General features: G+C 38.9%; 1 protein-coding gene across 1 annotated transcript in view; it reads right to left on the reverse strand.

Annotated features, from left to right (window-relative positions):
* The window catches only part of MTX2 (metaxin 2), a 90,454-nt gene extending 71,767 nt beyond the window's left edge, over positions 1 to 18,687 (reverse strand). The window contains exon 1 of the mRNA XM_027866065.1: positions 18,583 to 18,687. Coding sequence (XP_027721866.1) covers positions 18,583 to 18,622 — 40 coding nt within the window. The 5' untranslated portion in view covers positions 18,623 to 18,687. The remainder of the gene's footprint in view (positions 1 to 18,582) is intronic.
* Between the last annotated feature and the right edge of the window lie 7,749 nt (positions 18,688 to 26,436).

The raw sequence follows: 26,436 nt of genomic DNA on the forward strand, positions 1-26,436 counted from the left end.
AAGATGGTACAAAACATTTTCTGGGAAGTCATTAAAGTTAAAGCCAGCAACTGATTACAGAAAAGAGACACAAATGCCATCCATAGTGAGAAACATCTAAGCTTTTTCACTTGTCTTTCATCCGTTTCCCTCTGAAGAATTTGGAAATGTGGAGAAGCTAGGTGGAGAAGAGGTTGGCTACGAGTTAATCTGTCAGGAAGATTTGCTCTACTTGATGGTTATGGACAGGACCTAACACCATGTTTTAAAATATTCCTTAGAGATTAATATTATGTTGCAATTTTATGTTATTCAAAAATAAGCCTCAATTAATGAGCCAAAACTGCATTTATTTTGGAACTAAAGTAGTTAAAAGATAGTTTTTCCATTAGAAGTAATCAATAAGGAAAGTATAATTAAGTTGGTAATTATGAAGTCTGAACACCAGCCAATTCAACACACCTATGTGAAAAGAGAGATCAATTTTAAAACGGTACTCAGAAATCAATTAGATAAAAACTGACCAGGTTCCATAAGTTAACAAGGGTCAAGAAAACAAATTCTTAGTGTCAACAACTCAATGATTCAGAATAGAATATGTACCAATTAAAGAAAGAGCTTTCAGTTTACTCATGGTATGATTGTCATTTCCTCAAAATGTCTTTATTTAGCCTGTGTACTACATAGTTATTAAAGTGATTTATCATTTTTTAAAATCAATTTTCCCCAAAAAAACCAGAAGATAATAGTAGAGGATTACTCAGAATTAGTAGACAGAAGATGGGCCCCATCACGGCTACAATCCCCAACTGTTTAAAGGATGTATTTACTATTCTATTTCCACTAAAGCCCTATGCTGACACTTCATTGTGGCATGGAAGTAAATTAATTTTCAAAGTGTTATGCTATGTCTTCCCAACCAGAAAAGGTTTCAAGAATATGCCCAAAAACAAATGATGAGTGTGTTGTCAGAGAACCAACCTAATAAATGTGCAAAGGTTCATCACCAGAAATCAGCCTGCCACTAGGCAATTAATTTTAGTGGGGGCAGAGCAACTCATATTAAGTATATACTACTAAAGTAAATGTAGACATTGTTATGACAGTAGGTATACCTACAGACAAAATCAAAGATCTTCAAGAAAAAGTGCTGTCTTTCATATGTGAAGAATAGAATAAAAATAACGCTATGATTGACAGAGCATCTTCCTTTTCACAACTTTGTGCTATTTCCATTTTACAGGCGAGAAAACAGGTTCAGAGAGGGTAAGTAATTTGCCCGATGTCACATAGTTAGTGAGCATCAAAAACAGCATGCACAAACAGGGCTTCTGACTCCCCCAGCGTGGTGTTCTTTTCACTGTTCTGTGATGCCTCGCCATGTTTTAAGTTGTTTTATCAGTGGTAGGCACAAATTTGTACCCGTCTGGGAGATTTTCTCAGCTGGTTTTCCTCGAAGCCAAAAGCAGGCATTTGTAAAACAGCTGACTTAAGTTCAAATAACAATCTCTGGCCATGGAATAGAGAGAAGCTAGCTAGCCAAGTTCCACAGGTAACAGATTCCAACAATGGTCTATCTTACTGAGTCACAGACCCAAAATAACCACCCACAACCACAGCTAGATCCTCTTAGCAAGTGGGACTCTAGAAGTATGATACCCAAACAGTTCCATGTCCCTTTATCCTAGGAGAAAAGGAAGAGATGGAAGATAGGAACCTCATCATCAAGAAAACTCACTGTCCTTCAAGATTACATTAGCCTTGGTACTCAAATATCAAAATCCTCAATATCCTCTGCCCCTCTGATTGGAGGGATGGAGGGCACAGCAGAGCAAAGAACTTCTCCCAAAGCATCCATTTAAAGAGGGCTACCAAAAAGCCATTTCTTCACTTCCCACCTGCTGTACTCCTTTACCTTCTCTTCCACCTTCCCTCCATTAGATTGCAAACTCCTTGAGGGCTGAGACTGGTCTTTTTCATATCTGTATCCCCAGATACTAGCACTGCGCCTGACATATAACAGGAACCTAATAAATGTTTATTGAATGACTGATATGTACTGTCTCTTAGATCAAGGATATGATGCAGGGCCCTCCTCTCTCCCAGCCCCCAAATATTCCAAAGCACATCTTCATGCCTCAGGAAACCAGTGATTATTCCTCCCCAACTGGGTAAACCAGTTAGCTTTGCCAAGGTACATGAAGGAAATATCACAATCCATTATGAAGGTACTTGAAATCTTGATCACCTTCTATACTTCCGGCACAGAAAAGTATTAGAGAAGACTTTTCATTACAACTAAATGCAGCTTAGGGCTGAAAGCATCCCATGGCACAGAGGGCCATACCCTCGCAAAATCGGCACAGATCCCCCAGCAGGCATTCTTTGAACCAAGGGCTTTAAAGGGGCTGATTTCAGGATGTGGTCAAAAAGGTCACTCCTGTCACTCACATAACCCTCATTTTTTTTATACATAGAGCCTGGGGGAAGAGAGGAGAGAGAGGGAAGGAAGAATCAGTTTTTGCTCAGTAATTTGCTCAGCATCATTAGGCATGAATTTTCAACTTTTCTTCTCAGAAGCAATGTTCAATAATTTCAGAAAAGTAGACTCCTACTTGTCACAGAAGTAGCATTCTGGTAAATTAAGCACCAAGGAACAAGCTGAGAAAATTAATGAACATGAAGGGAAAAATAAGGGAAAGAAAAAAATCCTAGAATGATGGCTTTAATATTGGCAAAATGACAAATGCATCTGAAGGTAAAAATCATTCACAGCTTATATGGAACAATCAAAATAAACGTCAAATTAAAAAGAACAAAGCTAAACATATAATGATAGTGTTCCCAAGCCATCATTTTAAAATAGTTTAGGGTTTTTGGTTCTATCACAGAAAACACTGAGGTAGGATTAGAACTACTGGCTTATTCTTCTTCTAGTATAAAGTCTTCTCACTCCTGTACTTTACTTTGATTAAAATATTTTTACCCTTGTACAAATGAGCACATATACAACATTTTTCTCAAGAGGTATGTAGGAAATTTCCCCCCAAATTTTTTTTTCTTTGTCTCTGTATACTGAGTTCCAGCCAAGTCCGTGGCAGAAAATAGTGGGCATTTCATAAATACTTGTTAACTGGTTGTTTCCAGAAAGTAAATATAGTCTCCTTTCACTGGATGAGGTTCTAAAGCAGTTATTAAGGTAAAAAATCAGGTATATTCAAAATTTATCCTTGAAAATCCCTCAAATTGCCCATAGAGTATTTTTAAGCAGTTGTAGTAGAAAAGGGGTAGAGTCTCTTTAAAAGATGAAAGTCTGTATCAGATGGATCTGATGGTTGCTACGGAAACTAGATTCTATTTTTCAAGATGCGCAGCTATTGACTAGGAGAGTTAAACAAAACATCATTAACAAAAATTAGTGAAGGCCCTAGAAAAGGCTGCCTGTAACTACTGCCTCCATTTCCTTTCTTACCATTCACTTCTCAATCCCTTACAACTTGGTTTCTGATCCCATCATTCAAATGAAAGTGCTCTCCACCTAGGTTACCAATAATCTATTAGCTATTTAATTCAATGTTGTTATCTCAGCCTCCATTTTATATTTCACCTCTTTGAAGTTTTTGAGTACTCACCCCCTCTTCATCCTAGTTTCTCCTCCCCTGGTTTCAGAGGCCTGGCTTCCTTTTGGTTTTCCTTCTATCTGTCACTCCTCAATCTTCCTTGCAGAATCATCATTCCCCTCCCACCAACTAAGTTTAACTAGCCCCCAAGGATCTATCTTGGGCCCTCTTCTCTTCTACACTCCCTCCGGAGTAGTAATCTCACCAGATTTGAAGAATTCTATCATTTCTATGCATATGGCTCCCAATCTATTCGATCCAGGGAAGGGAAGGAAATAAGCATTTATGTAGCACCTACCATGGGCCAGGCATTACACTAAATGCTTTACAAATATTACTTCATCTGATCACAACAACTCTTCAAATTAAGTACTGTTATCATCCCCATTTTACAGCTGAAGAAACTGACTTAGCCAAGGTCACACAGCTAGTGTCTAAAGCTGGATCTGAACTCAGGTCTTTCTGACTCTAGGCCCAGTGCTCTATCCACACAGACACCCAGATGCCTAACCAGCCCTAATGGCCTGAATTCCAAACTATTATTAAACAGCTGCCTGCTGGATATCTCCACCTGAAGATCCCATAGGCTTTTCAATTCCGACATCTCCAAAACAGGACTAGTTGTATTTCCACTCAACGCTTTGACCATGCCTCCTCACTTCTGCTGATGGCATCACCATCTTTCCAATCACCAAGGTTCACAACCTCGGAGTCATTTTTGACTCTTTCCTTTCCCCCAAACCCTATAATCAATCGCTTACTAAGTCTTGTCAATTTTACTTCTACAATACATCTCAAGTCCATCTCCTCTCCACTAGCACGCTCCCCGCCTTATTTCAGGACCTATTACCACAGTGAAGATGCTGCAACAGCATCTCCACTGGCCCTTTCCAGACTCTAGGATTTCCCATCTCCAATCCACCCTCACTAATTCCAAATTGCTATTACTAAGACAGATCTCAACATGTCATCTTCTACTCAAAAAACTTAAACGTCTCCCTTTTGGCTCCAGAATAAACTACGAGTTCCTCTACCTGGCATTCGAAGTCCTCCAAAATCTGGCACCCACCTATCCTTTCAATCTTGTTTCTTACTACTCTCCCTTTTCATATTCTTCATTCCAGTCCAGCTGATCTATTAAGCTGTTTCCCGCAGATCCCACTTCCTTTCTCTGGGTCTTTGCACAGAGGATCCAGCAGGTTAGAAATTCCTCTCTTATGTCATAGGATCACAGACTTCTAATTGTAAGGGACTGGTAGCCCTCTAGTCCAACCCTCTCAATTTACAGATAAGGAAACCTGAGGAAAGGACTCACCCAAGATCTCCCAAGATTAAGTGTCACAGGTAGGACTTGAACCAATTTTTCAATCCAGTGTTCTTTCCCACTTCACAACACAACATTTCACTTCACAACACAACATTTCACTTCACAACACATTTCTAAGAATCTCTAGCTTCCTTCAAAGCACAGGTATCAAACACCTCCAACAAGAGCCCACCCAAACTAGATCTGGTCTCACCTACAGTCATTATTAGCATTTTCTCCCTCCAGGCTACTGCGGTGGGTGAAAGATGAAATGACTGAGGAAACAAAGGTCCAAGTTTCTAAGCATATGGATTTATTAAGAAATGCATGCCAACTGCCCAACAAATCAGGTCCAGCAGCCTCCCTCAGCTTGGGACTGGACCCCAAATACATGGGGAGACAGACTTTTATACACTAAAAACAAATAAGACCAAATAATTAAAAGAAAACAATTAACCAGGAAATAACATTAGGTAATCTGATTCCTAACAGGATGAAAGATTAAGGACTTTCCAAGGTGTGTAGGGGAGAGTGAACCAGTGAAATTCTCTGAAATTAGAAAAAGAGGTGACCCACTCCCTCCAAGTGTCTGTGAACAACCAAAGGAATAAGAAAACAGTAAATGACTGATCAATACGAGATCAGTTTTCAGATAAGACATATGAGTTGCTTGAGATGTACAATCCTGAGAAAACTCCTTATATCAGTCTTTGGGTCTCACTAGGTTTTTGGTCAGCATAACCTAGGTCTTTTGTTAAGGGTCTCTAAACTGCAGGGAGAGGTGGTCCAGTTTCCCAGCCATGCAAGGCCAGGTTCAAACAATAGAATAAGGTTTTCTCCCAATTCCCACAACTGAATGAAGTTTTCCCACAAGACAGAATTTGGACCAGACCCATAACTGAATAGAAAGTGAACTGAACTAGCTCCAGAACTGTCACAAGATGGAGTAGTGTGATTCATTCAATTCCCACAATTAACCACTTGCTGTCCTAATCCCCTCAATTCCCTCACTACTTTGCCTATACTCTGTACTCACTTGTGTATCCCTCCCCCAAGTCCTTGATCCATAAAGTAAGCTCCTCCAGGGCAGAGACTATTTATCTGTTTAACTTCAGTACAAGAGTACAATGCACAGTACAAAATAGAAGCTTTAAAAAAACGTTTGTTGAATTGAATTGAGATAATCTAAAACCACAAGGGGGGGGAATTTCTACTTATCTAAGGCATACAGGTTTCTTTGGCTATAAGATTCCCTTTGTAAATATTCTTTAAGCTAAATTTTTAAATTACTTTTATTCCTTGAAGCTATACTTATTGATGGTAAAGGAAGTGAGCTCAGACACACGGCCTAGATCAAGGAGAAGCCAGCTTCGGACAATCCGTCGGGGACAATCTATAGCATGGATTCATCACAGTTGAAGATTGAATAACAGCTTATACTGGGGCTAATGTCAAATGCTTGTTCCTAGTTCTCTCTCAAGAACTAAAATCAGAAATTCTGGTTCTGAAGCACTGTAATAAGAAAAACTATAATAATAATACTATTCTAAGAATCTAATAGAAAAACAAACATCAGTTTTATTTTAACATTAAGTTTTATTTATGTGATATATTTCATAACATTTGTAAAGACGATGAAAACCACATGCAAAATAATTGAGCCCAAAAATATTCTCTTTCTGCTGCATATTCAAAAGAAAAAAGTCAGCTACGGGTCAAATTTTTAAAAACTCATCTGCCAATATCATTTTAGAGAGATGAAACCCATTGAAGTTCTGCCGTCCATTCAATGTTTAATTACTAACATAATTCACTTATACAACAACTCACGTAAAGTACTTAAAGCCAGCTGCTCTAAGCTGAACCAAATATTTAAATATGGCGTCTGTAGGAAAATCCAATTGTAAAGGCTGAGGAGAATTCACAGATCTGGATAAATATATAAACAAGATGTCTGTTTCTAAAAAAGCAAGTAAAAATCCACACAGAGGTTTGGAGTCATGACTTCATGATGAAATTTCTTTGGCTTACATAAAAATGCTTCAAAATAAAAATATATAATCAGCACAAAAACATAGCTAAGTGTGCAAGCCCAATGAAATGCATTTTATGGTTTCTATTTTGCTAACGCAGTTACAGCTAATGGAAATTGCCATGACAAAATGATTGTTTTTATGAAAAGAGCCCCCTTTATTACTAACCAATCAAATTTCATTTTTATTACTGATGTTAAAAAGTTCAAAAACACAATTCATTCTTAGAGCATACAAAAATAAGAAAAGTGTTCAAAACTAGAGATTCATTTAAAAAGCAATAAAAAATTAAAGCATATATTTCTTTTACTGGCAGAGCAAATACTTCTCCACTACACATAAATGTGCTTGTTTGGATTTGGTTGCTTATTACATAATTCCTTGTTTTTCAGTGATACATCCGTTTGACAACTGCTTATCAAGATATAAATGTTTCCAAAATGGTTTAAATGTATAAGAATACAGTGGTATTCTTTTTTTCCAGCTTTCATTATAATTTATAACAGGCACTAATTTAAGTATTTTAGCAAACATCTAAACCTCAGGAAAGCAAGTCCTCAAATAGAAGGAAAAAAGAATTTTTATGGTGTACTAATTAACAGACATGCTTATTCTAAGCTAAAGAAATAAGCTGGGTTTTTTTAAAGCTATTGCTATAGTAAGAATATCAAAGTTACAAAATCAAAAATTAACACCGGCTTAACTACTGACTATTTCAAGACCAGGTATCTTGTCTTTACAAGGGACTTATCAACTAGCAACCCTTCAATATTTTATAAAATGCAGCAAACTCTGTCTTTCAAAATCTAAAGGTGGAAAAAGTTCTTTTAAGCACTAAAAAGCAACCAGATTGGTTTTCACTGCTGTCAAAGTACTTACAGCAAAAAAAACAAAAACAAAAACAAAAAAACTACAGCCTAAAATCGCATTGACACATCTTTTTAATTTGTCATGACTTGCTCTTTTCCCTTCATCACTACATGCAAACCTCCCACCACCCACCACATACATCCTTTGTCCCCCAGAAGATAAGGCTCATAACTAAATACTACAGTTATACATGAATGCATTAAATAAAGATTCTGATTTCTAGCTTCTGGCTCACTAACTCTGAAAAGAATACTTTCCCTAATTCTGGAGAATTCTCAGAAGAATAATAGGAAAAAAAATATATAGAACACCTTTGTTTTCAAGAGTAAGCTGAATCTTGCAAGTTTCTAAGTATTCTTTCCAATATTCTGGTGAAAAGATTACTGTGATTCAAGTATTCAGGTGGTGTTATATAGTTGCAATGTCCTTTACAATCATATTCATTATTCCTCAAAAACCTCTGTGAATTTAAGTCTCACTACCTTCACCAAATTTTCATCTTAGATCAAGACTTTTCCAGATTTTTGAGCTTAACAGACCTTCTAATCTCATTTTCACACTCAAGTCTTCAATTACTAATGAAATTACTAGGGTGGGGCCCAACTATACTGGGAGAAATCAACAAAAATATCATGCTTCCTTTGATTACATTTTCTTTCACAAGATTTTATGGCTCTATGGAATACAATTTCAAAACCACCTTCTGAGATCATACTATAAAAGCAAGTACCCAAAGCTAGAAATGGAATGTTAATCACCTACATGTTCAAGGTACCATAAAGAATACAAGAAAGCTCCCATACCTACTCTTTTCAATCTGTTAAGGGAAACAACTGTGTATACAGTAGGAAAAATGCAGGACTAGGAATTAAAAGATCCAGAGGTTCTAATCCTGGCTCTAACATTCACCTGATAAGTATCCTTTGTATAGGTTACCTAATTTCTCTCAGCCTTTACTCTTATCTTAAAACAAGGTTGGACTAAATGATCTCTAAGGTCTCCTCAAGCTCTAACATGATACATAATTTTGTTTCGTATGTCTGCAACTATTACCCAAATTATTAAAATGAAGAAACTGTGGCACAAGAAGATTAAATATTATGATCAAAATGCAGCAAGTCCTTGTGAAATAACAAGAAATATACTTCAGGGGTGGTAGTAAAGGAAGAAGAGAATGGTGCCATGGATAAATGGTTAAAATTTATGAGCAGACATTTCTCAAAGAAATACAAATTATCAATATACACTTGAATATTATCCAAATTCTCTAATAAGAGAAATTCAAATAAAAACAAGCTAGATGTTAATTTATTTCTATTAAATTGACAAATGTAGTTTTAAATTAAAAATTAAATGGTGATGAAGGAACAGTTATATCAGTTATATGTCTGACAACAGTGAACTGGTACAATAATTTTGGAAAACAAAATGGAAATATAGTGCAAGAGTTACAAAGCTGTTCATACCTTTTGACTCAAGTAACCCCATTGCTAGGAATATAATATTAATATGATATGATGACATATAATGTGATATAATAATATAACATAATAGCGAAAGGTCAGTCAGCTAATAAGCATTTATTCAAGTGTCTACTATGTGCCAGGCACTGAGCTAAACACTGGGTCACCGAAAGACAAAAACAATCCCTGCCCTCAAGGAGCTCACAATCTAATGGAGACAAGACAAGCAAACAAATACATACAAACAAGCTTTATGTTTGACAGAAGGCACTAGAATTACAAAGGATTGGGGAAGGCTTCCTGTATAAGGGAGGATTTTAGCTGAGATTTGAAGGAAGCCAGAAAAACCAGGAGGCAGCGATCAGGAAAGAGATTAATTCAGGCACAGGGGAACAGACAGCCAGGCAAATGGGGTTAAGTGACTTGCCCAGGGCCTCACAGCTAGTAAGTGTCAAGTGTTTGGTCTGAGGCCAAATTTGAACTCAGATCCTCCTGACTTCAGGGCCGGAGCTCTACCCACTGAAACACCTAGCTGCACCTCCCCCCTTTTTTTTTCTCAGTAGATCTGAGAGTCATTAGCACAGACTGAATCCACAGGAGCTGAAAAAGTCACAAAGGGAAGTAGTAGAGAGAGAGGGAGTGGGAGGGACCAGGACAGAGCCCTCAGGACATCCATCCATGGTTAGTAGGGGTCCAGCAAAGGAGACCAAGGAGGAATGGTTAGATAGAAAGAAGAGAACCAGGAGAGTAGTGTCACAGAAACCTAGAAAGAAGAGAGTATCAAGGAGAAGAGGGTAATAAATGGGGTCAAGAAGGATGAGGACAGAGAAAAGGACATTGGATTGTACAACTAAGAGTACACTGGCAACTTTGGAGAAAGCACTTTCACTGGAAGATGAAGGGGGAAAGGTACATCAGCTTTATTCTTAATAGAAAAAATATATAACCAACATGTCAAATGATTGGGCAATGGCCAAAGAACTTGTGATTTACTGACATAATAAAAATTATTATGCCATAGGAAAGGCAAATATGAATAATAAAACAAATTTGTAAAGAGAAAGAAACTGACTATATCTATGTAAAATGTTCTGTTGTTCACTCACATCATATTCTTCATGACCCCAAGGACCATACTGTCCATGGGATTTTCTTGGCAAAGATACTGGAGTGGTTTGCTATTTGGATTAAGACAAACAGAGGTTAAGTGACTTGCCATGGATCACAAAGCTAGTGTCTAAGGCAGAATTTGAACTCAGGTCTTCCTGGTTCCAAGCATAGCACTCTAGCTACTGTGACACTTTGCAGCCTCTATATAAAATACAGTGCCCAATCCCCCCCCCAAAAGCTGGAGATTAAAAGGGCATAGGGAAGCAAATATAATGTTTTTAACTTGTTTTTGGCTTTTTTTATGAGGCAATTGAGGTTAAGTGACTTGCCCAGGATCACACAGCTAGTAAGTGTCAAGTGTCTGAGGCTGGATTTGAACAAGTCCTCCTGACTCCAGGGCTCTTAATTTTGTTAAAGTTAATATATACTTAAAGCAAACTATTTAGAGTTTACAGTTTTATGTACAATGGTTTTTAGTTCTGCAAGATTTTAATATTTTTGCTTTTGATGGTCAAGTTTAAACAACATTTTTTAAAAGAAAACAATTGAAACTCAAATTAGCCTACGAATCAAAAAGGCTTAATTAATCACTTATCCTCCAGCACCTACTTGCCAAAATGAGTAAAAAGTGATCCTGAGGCTTAATGGCAGCCTAAATTCTGGCATGTACCTACTTACCAGGGTAGTTTTCAAGACTGGCAACGTTGGACAGGATTTGCATACAAACTATGAATAAACAAACTGAGAAGGGAGGAAATCAACTGGAATAAGAGGGCTGTCGGGCATGTGACACTGACTAAGAACTACTGGCAAAGATGGAACATGGAAGGGGCTGCCACCCAACAGCCAGCAGATCAGTAGACAGAAAGCAGAAACCCAAATAGCATTGGGGAAAGGCTTCAAGAGCCAGACTCATTCCTGCCTAGCATCCATTTCACCATATACATCTCCAGTGAAAAACACCTGGAGGGCATCAACGATCTGCCCCCAACTCATTCTCTTTTACAGAGAGCAAAATAGTTTTATAATAAAGAACAATATGTCTAGAATTTATCAAAGTATACATTCTTATTTAAAATAAGTAACATAGAATACCACATTATAAACTTCACTTACATAATTTCAGTTACCATGCACAGACAAAACACTCAAATAAACTCAGAACAGTTTTTAAGTCTTGTCAAATTCACTATTAGGGGCAGAACCAGATAAAAGTAATAAACTGCTAGGAGACTGCAGTACACAAAATGGAGCAAGAGGGTGTTAGCCTAGAGGGACAACCTAGAATGACACTAGGAGGTGCAGTACATAGAACACCAGGCTTGTAATCAAAAAGACCTGGGTTCAGATACAGCCTCAGACACTTCCTAGCTGTGTGAGTCTAGGCAAGTCGCTTAACCCCTGGTTTGTATCAGTTTCTTCATCTATAAAATGGGGATAATAATAACTTACCTCCCAGGGTTGTTGTGAGATCAAATAATAATTGTAAAACACTCAGACAGTGCCCAACACATAATAAGTACTATATAAAATCAAGACACAAATTCAGAAGAAAATGATGTCAAAACAGCTACAAACAAAGAAAATGTGAATTGGACACAAGCCCAACAGGAATTCTTAGAAAAGCTCAAAAATGATTTTCAAGATCAAACAAGAGTAGTAGATGAAAAATTAGGTAAAGAAATGAAAGCAAGGTAAGAAAATTATGAAAAGACAATTAATAGCTTGGTAACAGAGATACAAAAAATACTGAAGAAAATAACACCTTAAAAACCAGAACTGGCCAAATGGAAAAAGAGGTACAAAAGCTCACTGAAAAAAATAATTCCTTAAAAATTAGAATTGGGCAAGTGGAAGCAAATGACTCCATCAGATACCAAGAAACAATAAAACCAAGTCAAAAGAAAAGATTATGAGCTCCTAGAGAGCAGAGATTATCTTTTGCCTTTCTTTGTATCCCCAGGGCTTAGCACAGCACTTGGCACATAAGTATATGTTTAATAAATGTTTACTGACTGTTGCCACTTAGTCAAATGACCATTAAAAAAAAAATTCAATCCCTTACTTGGGAGCCTGTCTTAGATAAGCAGAAAGTAAGCTTTCATAAAAAGACAAAAATCAGCAGGATCTGTTCCATTCATCTTTTAATACTCAGTGCCTATCACAATACTTTGAACATGGCAGGCAGTGTTTGATGACTTGTACATCATTTCACTGGCTGTTACAAAAAATGAATTTCCTAAAATGAAAAGCACCAAATTCAGACTCTGTTACCCTAAGATTGAGTTTACCCATTTGTAAAATGAGAGGGTAGGACTAGATATGAAAGGTCTAAAATCTACCTCTAGGGTCTGCCAGTTCTAAAATCCTATCATTCTTAGCACTGGATATTTCATTGAATCTGTGATGTCAGGGATGTGTGTCTTCCCTCCTCACGTGCAAAGGGCAGTTCATCCATACAGTCTCACTATCAACAATTTATGTCCATGTTCTCCCATGAATCGTCCAGCAGACTGTTGTTGTTTGTCCTTCATTTCAAAGAGGACCAACGACATCATGGAGTAATAGCTTGACTTGTAAGTGAATTGGATTTAAGTGAGGCAGAGTTCCACAAAGTTGTCAGCCTCACTCTCTCTTCCTGAGTCATTGAAGTCCAGTGGCAGGACAAAAATCAAGATAACTGGCAATGGCCCGGGATGCTGTGGATGACCTTGACATCTGCAATGTCTGACCAAGCTCTAAGCAGAGATTTTAAATAAACTAAAGATTCTAAGATGTAATTGTAAGAAGGAAGTGTATGCCAGACATGGGGAGAGAGCCTGGGCAAAGGCACACAGATAAAGAGTTGTATGCAAGGAAGCAAAAGGAGGTTAGTTTGGTTGAGCTTGAAGAACGTGAAAGGGAGTAATATATAAAGCTAGAAATGTGGTTACAGAAAGATTCTGGACGGGATGATCCAAATATGTTAATTTATTGATGAGGAAACCGCAACACAAAAGGTTACATAGGAATTAAGTAGCAGGATTAGAACCCAGGTCATCCATTAAAAGCACTGCACAATTACCCAAATGCAATCCACAGTGCTCTCTGCCTCTCTTCAGTTCCAGGCCCAGCTCACTACTTATACAATCACAAAGTGTCTGTCCATGATGAGCTAACTCAAAGGGCTACCACTCAACTACATATAATCTGGGCAATAACCATCCTTTATCTACTTGATTTATTCTGTGTGATTATTAGGTCACAGATCCCAATGAGAAGGACTTATTGCAATCAGCACATGTTATCCACAAAGAATAGGATCTCACCATCTAAAAGGAATTCCACAACTATTTGAACTTCCAGTCATTCAGGTTTGCAACCTTAATAATCCTCAACTCCTCATTCTCCCTCAGCTCCTGTAACCAAGTCCTGTAGATTCTATCTTCACATCCTTCCTTTCCCTCCCCTTGTTTCAACTGAAATACAAGTGTAAGGCTCTTTAATTATTTAAAGGAACCACAAATTCAGAGTTCATATAGTCACCTTCAAGTCTCTTAATTCAGAGGTTCTTGACCTTTTTCTGTGTCACGAAACCCTTAAGTATCTGGTGAAGCTTTTTCATTTCTTCTCAAATGAGATAATATTTGTAAAGCATTTATCTCAGTGCCTGGCACATAGTAGGAACTTAATAAATGCTTGTTCCCCTCCTGCCTTCTCAGAATAAATTTTTAATACATTCATAGAGTTACAAAAGAAACCAATTATATTGAAATAGAGCTAAACTCTCTTCTCATCCAAGTTCATATCTCCCACAAAAAAAAATTCCATAAACTCCCTTACTATGGACCCTGGTATAAGAATTCCTGCCTTTGGGGCAGCTAGGTGGCAAAGTGGATAGAGCACCAGCCCTGAAGTCAGGAGGACCTGAGTTCAAATCCGGCCTCAGATCAAACACTTGACACTTACTAGCTGTGTGACCCTGGGCAAGTCACTTATCCCCAATTGCCTTTAAAAAAAAAAAAAAGAAAAAAAAAGAATTCCTGCCTTAAGTGCATTTCTTAAATCTATATTATCAATCAATCAACCAACATTTATTAAGTGCCTACTATGTGCGAGGCACTGTGCTAAGAGGTAGAGGATACAAAAAGAGGCAAAAGACAGACCCTGACCTCAAGAAGCTCAATCTAACAACGGAGACAACATGAGAACAAGCCATAATGGAGAACAATCCATAAGAAGACTGGAAATGTAGGAGGGGGCTAAGTTACGAAAGGCTCTGAATGCCAGACAGCATTATTATTATTGAGTGGGGAGTGGTGACATGGTCAGAATTAGGAAAATCACTTCAGTGGCTGAATGGAGCCACTCTGGTACTTTGCCTCAATGTGAAAAGCAATACAAAATGGTGGAAAGAGGACAAAACTAGAAATCTGGAGGCCAAATTCTGATTCTGGCTCTGACACCTGCTGTTCAACTTTGGACAAGGAAGTTCTTGAAGTTACTTGGACGAGTTCCTCGAGGGGCTGTAAAATGGGGCTGAACTAGATTATTTCTAAGTTTCCATATGACTCAAAAAGTCTGATACCACAATTTTTTTCCTCAATTAATTAATGCATCAAATGGTCCCATGCAGCATTCTGAACTCTTCATGATTAAAATAATGACACTTGAATATTAAGTACTACTCTAACAACCTATATTTTTTAAAGTATTTTTCACCTAGATATCACTAAAAACACAGGAACCATTGAATTTAAGCTTGTAGAATAGGCTTTCTGGACTCAAAGCATCAAACTCAAAACCTTAAGGGAACATAAGCAAATCCATGATACCTCTTACCAACATTGAATTAAACGTTCAGCCTTAGTTTCTCTCCTAAGATTTAGTCTTACAGCACCAACCAACTACTGAATGAACATTTAAAAGTAGGATGTCCCCTAGTGTCTCCAACTCAACAAATCCAAAACAAAACTCATCTTTTCCCCCCAAACCAACTGCTCCTCCAGACTTCCCTATTTCTGTTGATGACACTAATAACTTCCAATCATTCAGGTTTGCAACCTTAATAATCCTCAACTCCTCATTCTTCCTCAGCCTCTGTAACCAAGTCCTGTGGATTCTACCTTCACATCTCAAACCCAGGCTCTTCTCTCAAGTCAAATAAGTACCATCCTCAAAGGCTCTCATCACCTCTTGCCTTTAGTATTGCAAATAACCTCCTAATTGATCTTACTACCTCAGCTCTCCCTTCCCCAAGCCAAGTTCCAAAATCACCAAAGTGACTTTCCTAAAGCATACAGATCTTCGATATCTGTTTGGCATTTAAGACCCTTCACAACCTGGCTCCAAATTACCTTTCCTGTCTCATAACATATTACTCCTCTTTAGTCTACAGTCCAGACAAACTTTTCCTGTTCCTCAGAGGACAACTCCCTTTTCATCTCTGTACCTTTACACAGGCAGTCCCCAATGCCTTCACCTCCTTCACCTCTACCTTTTAGAATTTCTAGTTTCTTTCAAAGTTCAGTTCAAATGCCACCTCCCACATGAGGATTTTCCTAATTCCCCTCTGCTAATGCTATTTCACTAGTATTAATATGTATATTATGTGGGTATATATGCATGGATATGTACATATAATATGTTATGTTGTTATGTATGTAAATGTTGCTTTCCAGATTATAGAATGTAAACTTGTTGAGAGTAGGTAGTTTTATTTCTGTCATCATATCCCCAATGGCTAATACAGAGCTTGGCACATAATGGACACCTAATAAATACTTGTTGATTGGTGAATTCATCAATCAGTTGACTGATGAAGAAATAAAGAAAAATGCAGCAAGCTAATTGCCAGGGAAGAAAAGCAGTTAGCAAAAGCACTGAACACCCTTCAGAATTTTTTACTCTTCAGCCTGGAAAAATGAGAGATTTATTATTAAGGAATACTGGAAACATTTGAGAAAGTAGACCTAAGCTTTAGATGGTGACATAATGGAGTGATTTAACCATACCTCCAACAAAATATCTTTTGTTTAGACTATGGATGTTACTATTTGGCCTCTTAGTCTTCAGTAATAACACATATATAGGTCCATTAGCCACCCTGAGTTGGAGGTCTATTTTTATTATTTTCACCACTATTTTTATTGAAAAATTTCATTTTTTGAAGTACCTTCAACTACAATGAAAGAGACAATATAAATAGGGAAATAAAAAACTGTAGGTTAAAAGGGAACAATTTCTATAAATTATTAAAATTAGTATGAGAGAAAACCCCCAAAACACTGGATCACATTTTTTTTTTAATCATACTTTGGGATATATACTGTGGTGGGCTGGTTTTTGTTTTTTTTTAATGGTGGTAGTTGGTCAAAACATTCCTGTAAACTAAAAAGTTGCTTGGAGTACCAAACAGTTAAATGACTTGTCTATGGTCTTAACGCGGTATGTGTCAAAAGGAGTCTCTGAACCAAAATTTTTCTACCTCCTAGATCTGACTGCCACTCTACACTGGTTGGTATACAATATACAAGCAATAGTGGGAGTTTATTGTAGTAATCTTTCCTGTCTCTTGGAATACAGCAAGTAGACTCTGAAAATCTAAAAAGTGACTTCCAGAATGGAAAAATTATAATTTGATGTTTGTGTAAAGGAAAAAATGCTTATGAATTCCTGCTTTAATGAAAAATTACCCAATTGTTTTTTGTTTCCTGTAAATACAAAGAGAAAAATACCTATCACAGCAAAACAAAAACAAAAAAACTTAAGGCCAAAGTTAAAATAACAGTAGTCACATGTATAGAACAGATTGAAAAACACTTTGGAGAATATTATAGTACCTACATTGGGACTTTGAACTTAACCTTCTGATTTTAAAATGAATACCCATTTGAAAAGTTATATGAACTGATGCAAAGTAAAGTGAGCTGAACCAGGCAAATATTGTATACAGTAACAGCAATATTGTAATAATGATCAACTGAAAGACCTAGCTACTCTGATCAACATAATTATCCTTGACAATTCCAAAGGAGTCATGATGAAAAATGTTAACCACCTTTAGAGAGAATGAAGTTAACCCTGAGGGTCATTAAAGCATATTTTCTTTCACTTTCTTTATTTTTCTTGCTTTTTTCTGCCATACACCTAATATGTAAATACAATTTTCATGATTTCACCTGTATAATGGGTATCATACTGCTTGCCTTCTCAATGGTGGGAGAGAAGCTGAAGGGAGGGAGAGTTTGGAACTCAAAAAAGAATATAAAAAAAATGTTTTAAATGAATACCTACTTATGGAGTCAAAGCACTTCATTTTTTTTTTTTTGCAAAAATACTTGTTAACCATCTCTCCAAGTTCTCTAAGTGCTTAATCAATTCCACAAACATTTATATGGCTTGAACTATGTGCAAAAGCATTGTCTGGGGTGCTAGGTATAGAAAAGACTAAAAAAATACATAGAAAAGGCCTCTGCCCTCAAGAAACTCATTTAGATTTTCCCCATTCCCTATTTCAATTTTATGCATTTGATATTTTCAAAGCTTTTTCGTTTTAATTTCAATTTTTTTGGCCTGCAAACGGCTATTTCAGATTCCAATCATCAATATCTACAAAGGGCTGATTAATTTTGTTCGGAGGGTTCGGTGAAAAGACTTATTTGGAGACGGTTTAGGAGTCTGAGAACCCAAGTTCAAATCCTGCCTACTCATCCCAACCTCTGCAGAAGGAAGTTTCCTCATCTCCGCCTAAGTGGAGCTGGATGACCTTTGATGACCCCTACGGCTCTCTCCGGGGTCCACGCTTCCGCTCCTCCACGGATCGGTGTATTGGCCAGTATCCCAATAAGGACATTCGCTAGACGAGACCCCACCTCCACCGCCCGGCCCGGGTTCGGTCCAGCCCCAAGCCCCACCCCTCCGGGGGGGCACCGCCCGCAGCCGCACGTCGGGGTCAAAGGGCAGGGGCCGAGGGGGTGCGCCGTCTGTGACCTGGATGCCCACCTCCCCCCCCGTCCCAGCTAACATGGCCGGGGCAGAGCGATGCCCACAGTCCCTCCTTCACTCTCAAGCCTCTTGGCCCCCGGAGGAGGCCGGGCCTTGCAGGTCTCCCTCCCTCCCCCGCCCGAGCCAGCTCCCCCGGTCACCTCCCGGGCCCCGCGGGGGGCCGCTGCCCGCCCCACCCCACCTCCGCGGCACCGGCACGGAAGAGCGCGCGCTACCTGCGACCTGGGAGACCAGGGCTTCGGCCACGAGGGACATGCCGGCGGTGCGGCCCGCGTAGGCCTCGACTCGCCCCGCCGCCGCCGCCGCTCCTCCTGCCCCGCCGCCGCCTGCGCCTGCTTCCGGGACGCTCGCTGTTCCCTCCCCCAGCTCCGGACCGGCCGGGGAAGTCGCCCAAGGTTACAGCCCGAGCCCCAACAGGAACTTCCTGCGCAGCGCCCGCCGCACCGCGCGTGCCCGCCCCTCCGCCGCCGCTGCCGCCGCCGCCGATCCTTCCGGCCCCTCAGTTTCCCCCTCTGCGAAAGGAGCCGGTTGGCTCACGTGACCTCCACGGGCCTTTTCTGCCCGCCACCTCGTGAAATGTGAACCCCTGTGCTTGGCGTTCAGTGCCGGCCAGATCACCTTTCCCAGGCGCTCCCCCGTTAGATTGGAGCCCCTTAAGACTGTTTGCCTTTCTTTGTAACCGCAGTGGTTAGCCATGCCTGGCAAACGGTAGGCGCTTAATAAATGATGATTGGCTTAACATCAAACCATCTCTCCTATACATCCTCCTCTTTGCTCTGACACTACAACCAACCCTGGTGCAGGTTCTCATCACCACATGCCCAAGGAGTGCACAATGGTCAGAGCACTGGGCCTGAAGTCAGGAAGATCTGAGTTCAAATCCTGACCCCAGAGGTTGTCTAGTTTTGTCACTCTGGGCAAGTCACTTCACCTGTGTCTGCCTCAGTCTCCTCATCAGTAAAATGGGGGATAACAACCCCTGAATAGAAGGGTTGTTGTGAGGCTGGAATGAGATGATACTTTCAAGTTTAGCACAGTACCTGGCACAGAATTGGCACTATATAAAATGGTTGTTCTCTTCCCTTTCACCCTCCCCGCCCCTTCTCACTCTGGTTGCTCTCCTAGCTTCAAGTCCCTCTCCTCTCCCATCTATCCTCCACCCAATGTCAAATGAATCTTCCTAAAGCCTAGGTCTGACCATGTCACATGTACCCACACACTCAAACTCCAGTGGCAGACCATAGTAAACTAGCCTCTGGGATAAGAACTCACTGTTTGGCAGAAAAACTAATTATAGGGTAACATCTTACTGTATACCAAGATAGGGTCAAAATGGGTACATGATTTAGACCAAAAGGGTGATACTATGCAGAAAAACTAGTTATAAGCCAACATCTTACTGTATAGCAAGATAGGGTCAAAATGGGTACATGATTTAGACATAAAGGGTGATACTATGAGCAAATTAGGAGAGTAAGGAATAGTTTACCTGTCAGATCTATGGATAAGGGAAGAATTTATGGCCAAAAAAAGAGATAGAAAGCATTATGAAATGTAAAATAGATAATTTTGATTATATTAAATTAAAAAGGTCTCATATAAACAAAAACAATACAACCAAAATTAAAAGGAAAGCAGAAAGCTGGGAGGCAATCTTTACCCCAAGTGTGTCTGATAAAGGCCTCATTTCTCAAATATGTAGAGAACTCAGTCAAATTTGTAAGAATACAAGCTATTCCCCAACTGATAAATGGTCAAAGGATATGAATAGGCAGTTTTCAGATGAAGAAATCAAAGCTATCTATAGTCATATGAAGAAATGTTCTGAATCACGTTTGATTAGAAAAATTCAAATTAAAACAACTCTGAGGTACCACCTCACACCTGTAGGATTGGCTAATATGACAGAAAAGGAAAATGATAAACATTCGAAAGGATGCAGGAAAATTGGGACACTTAATGCATTGTTGGTAGAGTTGTAAACTGATTCAACGATTCTGAAGAGCAATCTGGAACTATGCCCAAAGGGCAACCATTTCATCCAGCAATACCACTACTAGGTCTGTATCCCAAAGAGATCATTAAAAAGGGGGAAGAACCTACATGTACAAAAATATTTATAGTAGCTTTTTTTGTGGGGACAAAATATTGAAAACTGAGGAGAAACCCATCAGTTGGGGAATGGCTGAACAGGCTGTGGTATATGAATGTAATGGAATACTATTGTGCAATAAGAAAAGATGAGCAGCCAGATTTCAGAAAAATCTGGGAACACTTGCATGAACTGATAGGAAGTGAGATGAGCAGAACCAGGAGAACATTGACGGTAACAGCAACATTATGTGATGATCAACTATGAATGACTTAGCTCTTTTCAACAATACAATGATCCAAAGGACTCATGATGGAAACTGCTATCCACATTCAGAGAAAGAACTGATGGACTCTGAATGAAGATCAAAACATGCTATTTTCACTTCATCTTGGGTTTTTTTTTCTTTTTGGTCTGTTTCTTCTTTCACAATATGACTAATATGGAAATATGTTTTACATGAGTGCACACAGATAACCTATATAAAATTGCTTACCATTTTAGGAAGAGTGGAGGGGAGAGAGAGAAATTTGGAACTCAAAATTTTGTAAAAATGAATGTTAAAAATTATCTTTATATGGAATTGGAATAAATAAAATACTATTTTAAATAAACTCATTCCAGTGGCTCCCTGTTACTTCCAGGTTCAAATATAAAATCCTGTGGCTTTTAAAACTCTTAATAGCCTGGCCCCTTCCTATCCTTCTAGTCTTACATTTTACTCCTTTGCATAGTCTCTTATCCAGTGACCCTGGCCTTCTTGCTATTCCTTGGATAAGACACTCAGTCTCTGCATTCCATGCATTTTCACTAGTTGTTCCCCTGGAATTCTACCCCCCCCTCATCTCTGCCTCCTGACTTTCCTGGCTTCCTTCAATTCTTGGCTTCTGTGAAAGGCCTTTCCCAATCCCGCTTAATCCTAATGCTTTCCCTCTGAAATTATTTCCAATTCATTCTGTATATGTACATGTATATGTATTTGTACATGTTGTACATTTGTACTTTTTTAACGTTGTCTCTCCCGTTAGATTATGAACTCCTTAAGAGTTGGAACTGTCTTTCTATCCCCAGAGCATAGTACAGTGCCTGGCATATAAGTGCTTAATAAATGCTTCTTGACTTCATTTGGCCTTGAAGGCAGGGATTGTTTTATTTTTGACTTTGTAACCCTAGCACAGTTCTGGCATTTAGTAGGTTGAGGGTCGATTGATCTTCCTTTAATACCTTCTTACCTCTGCCTATTGCAATCCTTTGTTCACTTCAGAGCTTTACTGAAGTCCCAACTCCTACAACAATCCTTTTGTGATTCCTCCAGTGATTGGGCCTCTCCAGCCCCAATCACTTTGTATTACATATTTTGAATGTCTTTATCTAGGCATTCCTTGTTTTCCCTCCACCTTCCCAGTAGAATGTCAGTTCCTTGAGTTCAGAGATTATTTCCATTTTGTCTTTTTGTCCCCAGCACCTAGCATAGTGCTTAGCACATAGTAGGCATGGAATAAATGCTTGCTGAACACCATTGTAAAGAAAAACAACTTTAAAAGACTTGGGAATTTTGATCAATGCATTCATTGATGGACCATGACCCCAAAGGATGGTAATGTAAGAAGCTTCCCACCTCCTGTTAGAAGGGTAATGTGTTCAAGGTATTGAATGAAAAGTAACATTTTGGAACATGGAGGGAGGGGAGGTTTGTTTTATTACTTCTAATCAAATATAGCAGAAGCAACCTGTGAGTAGTTTGAGCTGTCTGAATGGGCCAGCTGGCCAGTTCCAGTTGGGCAACTCAGTCTGTCCCCTCCTATCCCCTCCCCTCCTCCCATCCTCTCTCCTCTCCTCTCCTCTCCCTTTACCTGAGGGTGTTCTGCCCAAAGGAAGTTAAATTTTGATGGCCAAAAAGCTACCTAATTAACTTGGGATTTACTGGCTAGATTTCTTTCTCGAAGATCAAGCCTTAAACCTAATTCACTCTGGATCTCATGGATTGGACAACAATAGGTCCCACTTAATGGTTATTTTTTGGACCCTCCTGGCCCAGAGTGAATGTAAATGGTAACTCTTTTCTCTTTTGGCCAGCAACCCAGAGAATCTTCCCCCTCCCAGTTTGATTGATTTATTTATTTTAATTAAAGGGACCATCCCTTGACTCACTTCTGAAAGAAGCCTATTCACTGAATGGGCGTTGCCTCACTCAAAATTAGAACGCGAAAAGATGTTAGCTTAAAAAGGCCAAGGTCTCCCACTGTATCCTGGGCCAACTCCAGTCCTCCTTATCAATATCTGTCCACTGAACCCAGATGGTTCTGGAGGAGAAAGTGACACTGGTGACTTTGCACAGCCCTCCCTCACTGAAATCAAAGTTAATTGCAAGTCATGTCATCATCTCCCTGATGTCATGGTCCTCTTCGAGAACAAAGGACAAACCACACACAACCCATTAGGGTAAATTTGAGGAATGGGACAACTACTCATCCTGACAAGTTCATACTTTCACAGGTGGCACTAGGTCCCCATTGGTTCTCCCTGGTGGACCTTCTTGCCCAATTGTGTTAGCTTTAAAACAAAACAACAAACTATTTGTCTTGCCTCTATTAATCAGATATCCACTTAGTGCTTCTTAAATTACTTAGATAAAGTCATAATTTCAGAACTGGAAGAGCTGAAGTTTCTCAAGGAGATTCATTCATTCAAAAATGAGTATATGGGGCACCCAAGGAGGACTAGCACCTCTGGTGTACTAATGCTAGTGCCTTCCCTTTGAGATGGGCTTGCCAAGCTTTTTTCAGGGCTGCTCATCTACCTTTTGTGTCTGCCTGTCACCCAACTCATCATTTTTTCTTTTTTTTTTTTGTAACTTAAGGGTTTGATTCTATTGAAAGAAATTAATTGATTATTATCAACAGTTAACTGAAAGCATGGTAAAATGTTAGTCTTAATAAAATTGATGTAAGAATAGGAACAATCAATGAATCCCTTAGCAAACCATAACCAACTTTGTCTTGCCATTGGAAGAGTGAGGCTATTGACTTTGCAAATCTTTACCTCACTTAAATCCAATTGATAAGAAAGTCAAGACATCACATGTCATCACAAGACAGGTCATTGGTCTTCCTCAAAAAGAAAGACAAACAGCATTTGAAGAGGCCACACCTGGGTAAAACTGTCTCAGTAAACTGACCAAACCAGGTTAAGGGTAACCCCCAGGCCTCAAACCCATCAGTGAGTTAGGAAGATGTCTACTCCAAACATGAAAAGACTTCCCCTGTCAGAACGGGCAGATGAGAACAATTTGTTCCAACGAAACATGAAGGCTGCCAAAGCAGGCATTGTTGAACACTTAGAGTTTGGTCAGAAATGGAAGACACCAAGGTCATCCACTGTATTGACTTTTGTCTTGCCACTGGACTTAGATGACTATGGAATAGGGAGTGAGGCTGACTTTGCGCAACTCTGCCTCACTTAAATCTAATTCACGTGAAACTCAAGACATCACCCATTATGTCATGATGTCATTGGTCCTCTTCAAAAATGAAGGAAGAATAACAACAGTTAAGTATGTTCAGATAAGGCATATTTGCCTCTTGCCTTCATAGAACTTACAGTTTAGGCAAAAGAGATGACACAAAATACACACAAAACTTTTTGGGGCATATAAATTAGACCGTTTTGGTATGTAGCTAATCTTAAAAGCTTGTTGGATTTTGAAGTAGCCAAGTGTGGCCTAATAAGAATTCAATGAAGGAAACTTCGATGAAGGTTTATAGGAGTACATAAGATTTAAAGTTGAAAGGGAAGTTGCAGATTACCTATTTCTTCATTTTACAGCTAAAGATATTGAAATAAAGAAAGGTTCAGCAACTTGCCCGAGATCACAGAGATTTTTTATAGACTACAATATGGCCACAGGGTAGTATAATGAAAAGACTATTGACTTTGTGGTTTGAAAACATTGGTTCAAATCATGTTACTGTTTCTTTTTATTAACTAAATGAACTTGGTCAAAATCCTCTCCAGACTTCATTTTCTTTACCTGTGAGATGAAGGAGTTAGACTAGATAGCCTATAAGATCCCTTTTAGCTTGATATAGAAATGTCAAAAAGAGTCAAGATTCCTCCTCCTAACACCACTTCTAATGAGGAATAGCAGAATACTTCAGTTATTTTTTGTGATAAACCAAAATGAAAGCCTATGATCTATTCATTTTCTGCACAATTAGGAATTATATTACTTTATGAAAATAAAGAGCCATACTAACATCCCCCCATTCAAGAAACTCCAGATGCTCCTTCTCACTATCATGATCAGAGACAAAATCCTCCGGCATTCAAAGCCCTTCATAACCTGGCTCCATCCTACCTTTCCAATCTTCTTACACCTTACTCCTCAGTGTACCTTTGACCTAGTGACACTGACTTCCTTGTTGTTCCTCACACTTGGAACTCTTATCTCCTGGATCTGGGCATTTTCACTGGCCTTCATTCACCCTATGCCTAGAATTATCTCCCTCCTCATTTCTGACTCCTGGCTTCCTTCAAGTCCCAGCTAAAATCCAAACTACTATAAAAAGCCTTTCCTGATTCCCCTTAACTTTAGTGCCTTCACTCTGTTGACTATCACCAATTTTTCCTGTATATATCTTGTTTGCATATAATTGTTTGCAGGTTGTCTCCACTATTAGACTATAAGGTCCTCAACAGCAGAGATTGAGGGGGAGGGAGAGTGCCTTTTTTTCCAGAATTTGTCACAGTGCACTTAGTAGGCACTTAAATGGCTGTTGGCTGATTAACAAACAGCCAGTGTTACTACTGGATTTGGTTTTTTTGCTATTCAATGACAGATTATGTGTTGTTGATATAAAGTATTTATTAGTTCTGGACAAACTTGTCTAGAAAATTGGAAGAGATTACCTTATATTATTATTTCTTCCCCTTTTTTAAGAACTAGAGACATTCAAAAAGTGTGCCAGATGTTGGCCATAATAACTAAAATATAAGTGAAAGGACACACAGAACAGTTAATTTTTTATGTCTGGGCTTTATATATTTTTCTGCCCATACAAAATAGAGCCATCATCTTAATAAGAAAAGGAAAAGAGGAGTCCACAAATAGAGGATGGATCTATAATTATTAAATAGAAATATATCATTTATATTTCTGTTGTGCTTCATGATTGCCATTCCTAGCAACATTGGTGCAAGATAAGAATACATAAGGTAAGGCTGACCCATTTTTTGGTTAATCCCATTTTTGGAAATAGGGAGGCATTAGAGGAATGAAATAATATAGCCAGCTATACTAGATTCAGATTAGATTCCAATTCCTGTAAATAATCTGGTTTCTATACTTACTCAATCCTCTAAGGATCTGTAATTTCATCAGTATGGTTACTGACTCCCTCCACTGATTCAGATCATCGACTTTCTATGCAAACTTTACTTAGAAGAAAGTTTCAGAAGTTGCCGTTCCTCAAAAAAGAAAAATCTACCATTCTTTGGCTAAATTTCAGACAATGAGCCCCTACAAACCAGATTTCATATAGCAGCTACACTGGTCATCACCAGGATTTTATGCAAAGTCTTTCCAGCTTGGTGTTACAAGCTAGTGTTGACATCAACTGGCATAGCCTCTGAGAACCCAGAATTACCTCCATGTCATAATGAGACAGAAGGGGAATTCAGTGGAGGTTTCTGTATCAGTCATACATACAATAGCTATCTACTAATGGGGCAGCTAGGTGGCACAGTGGACAGAGTGCTGGACCTGACCTGAGTTCAAATCTGGCCTCAGACACTTTCTAGCTATATGACTCTGGGCAAGTCACTTAACCCTGTTTGCCTCAGTTTCCTAATCTGTAAAATGAGCTTCAGAAGGAAATGGCCAGTATCTTTGCCAAGAAAACTCTAAATGGGGTCACAAAGAGTTGGACACAATTGAAATGACTGAACAACAACATCTACTATTAGTGGTATCTCAAAT

Source organism: Vombatus ursinus, unplaced genomic scaffold (genome assembly GCF_900497805.2).
Source record: "Vombatus ursinus unplaced genomic scaffold, bare-nosed wombat genome assembly UNPS02014779.1, whole genome shotgun sequence".
In the NCBI taxonomy this organism is placed as follows: domain Eukaryota; kingdom Metazoa; phylum Chordata; class Mammalia; order Diprotodontia; family Vombatidae; genus Vombatus; species Vombatus ursinus.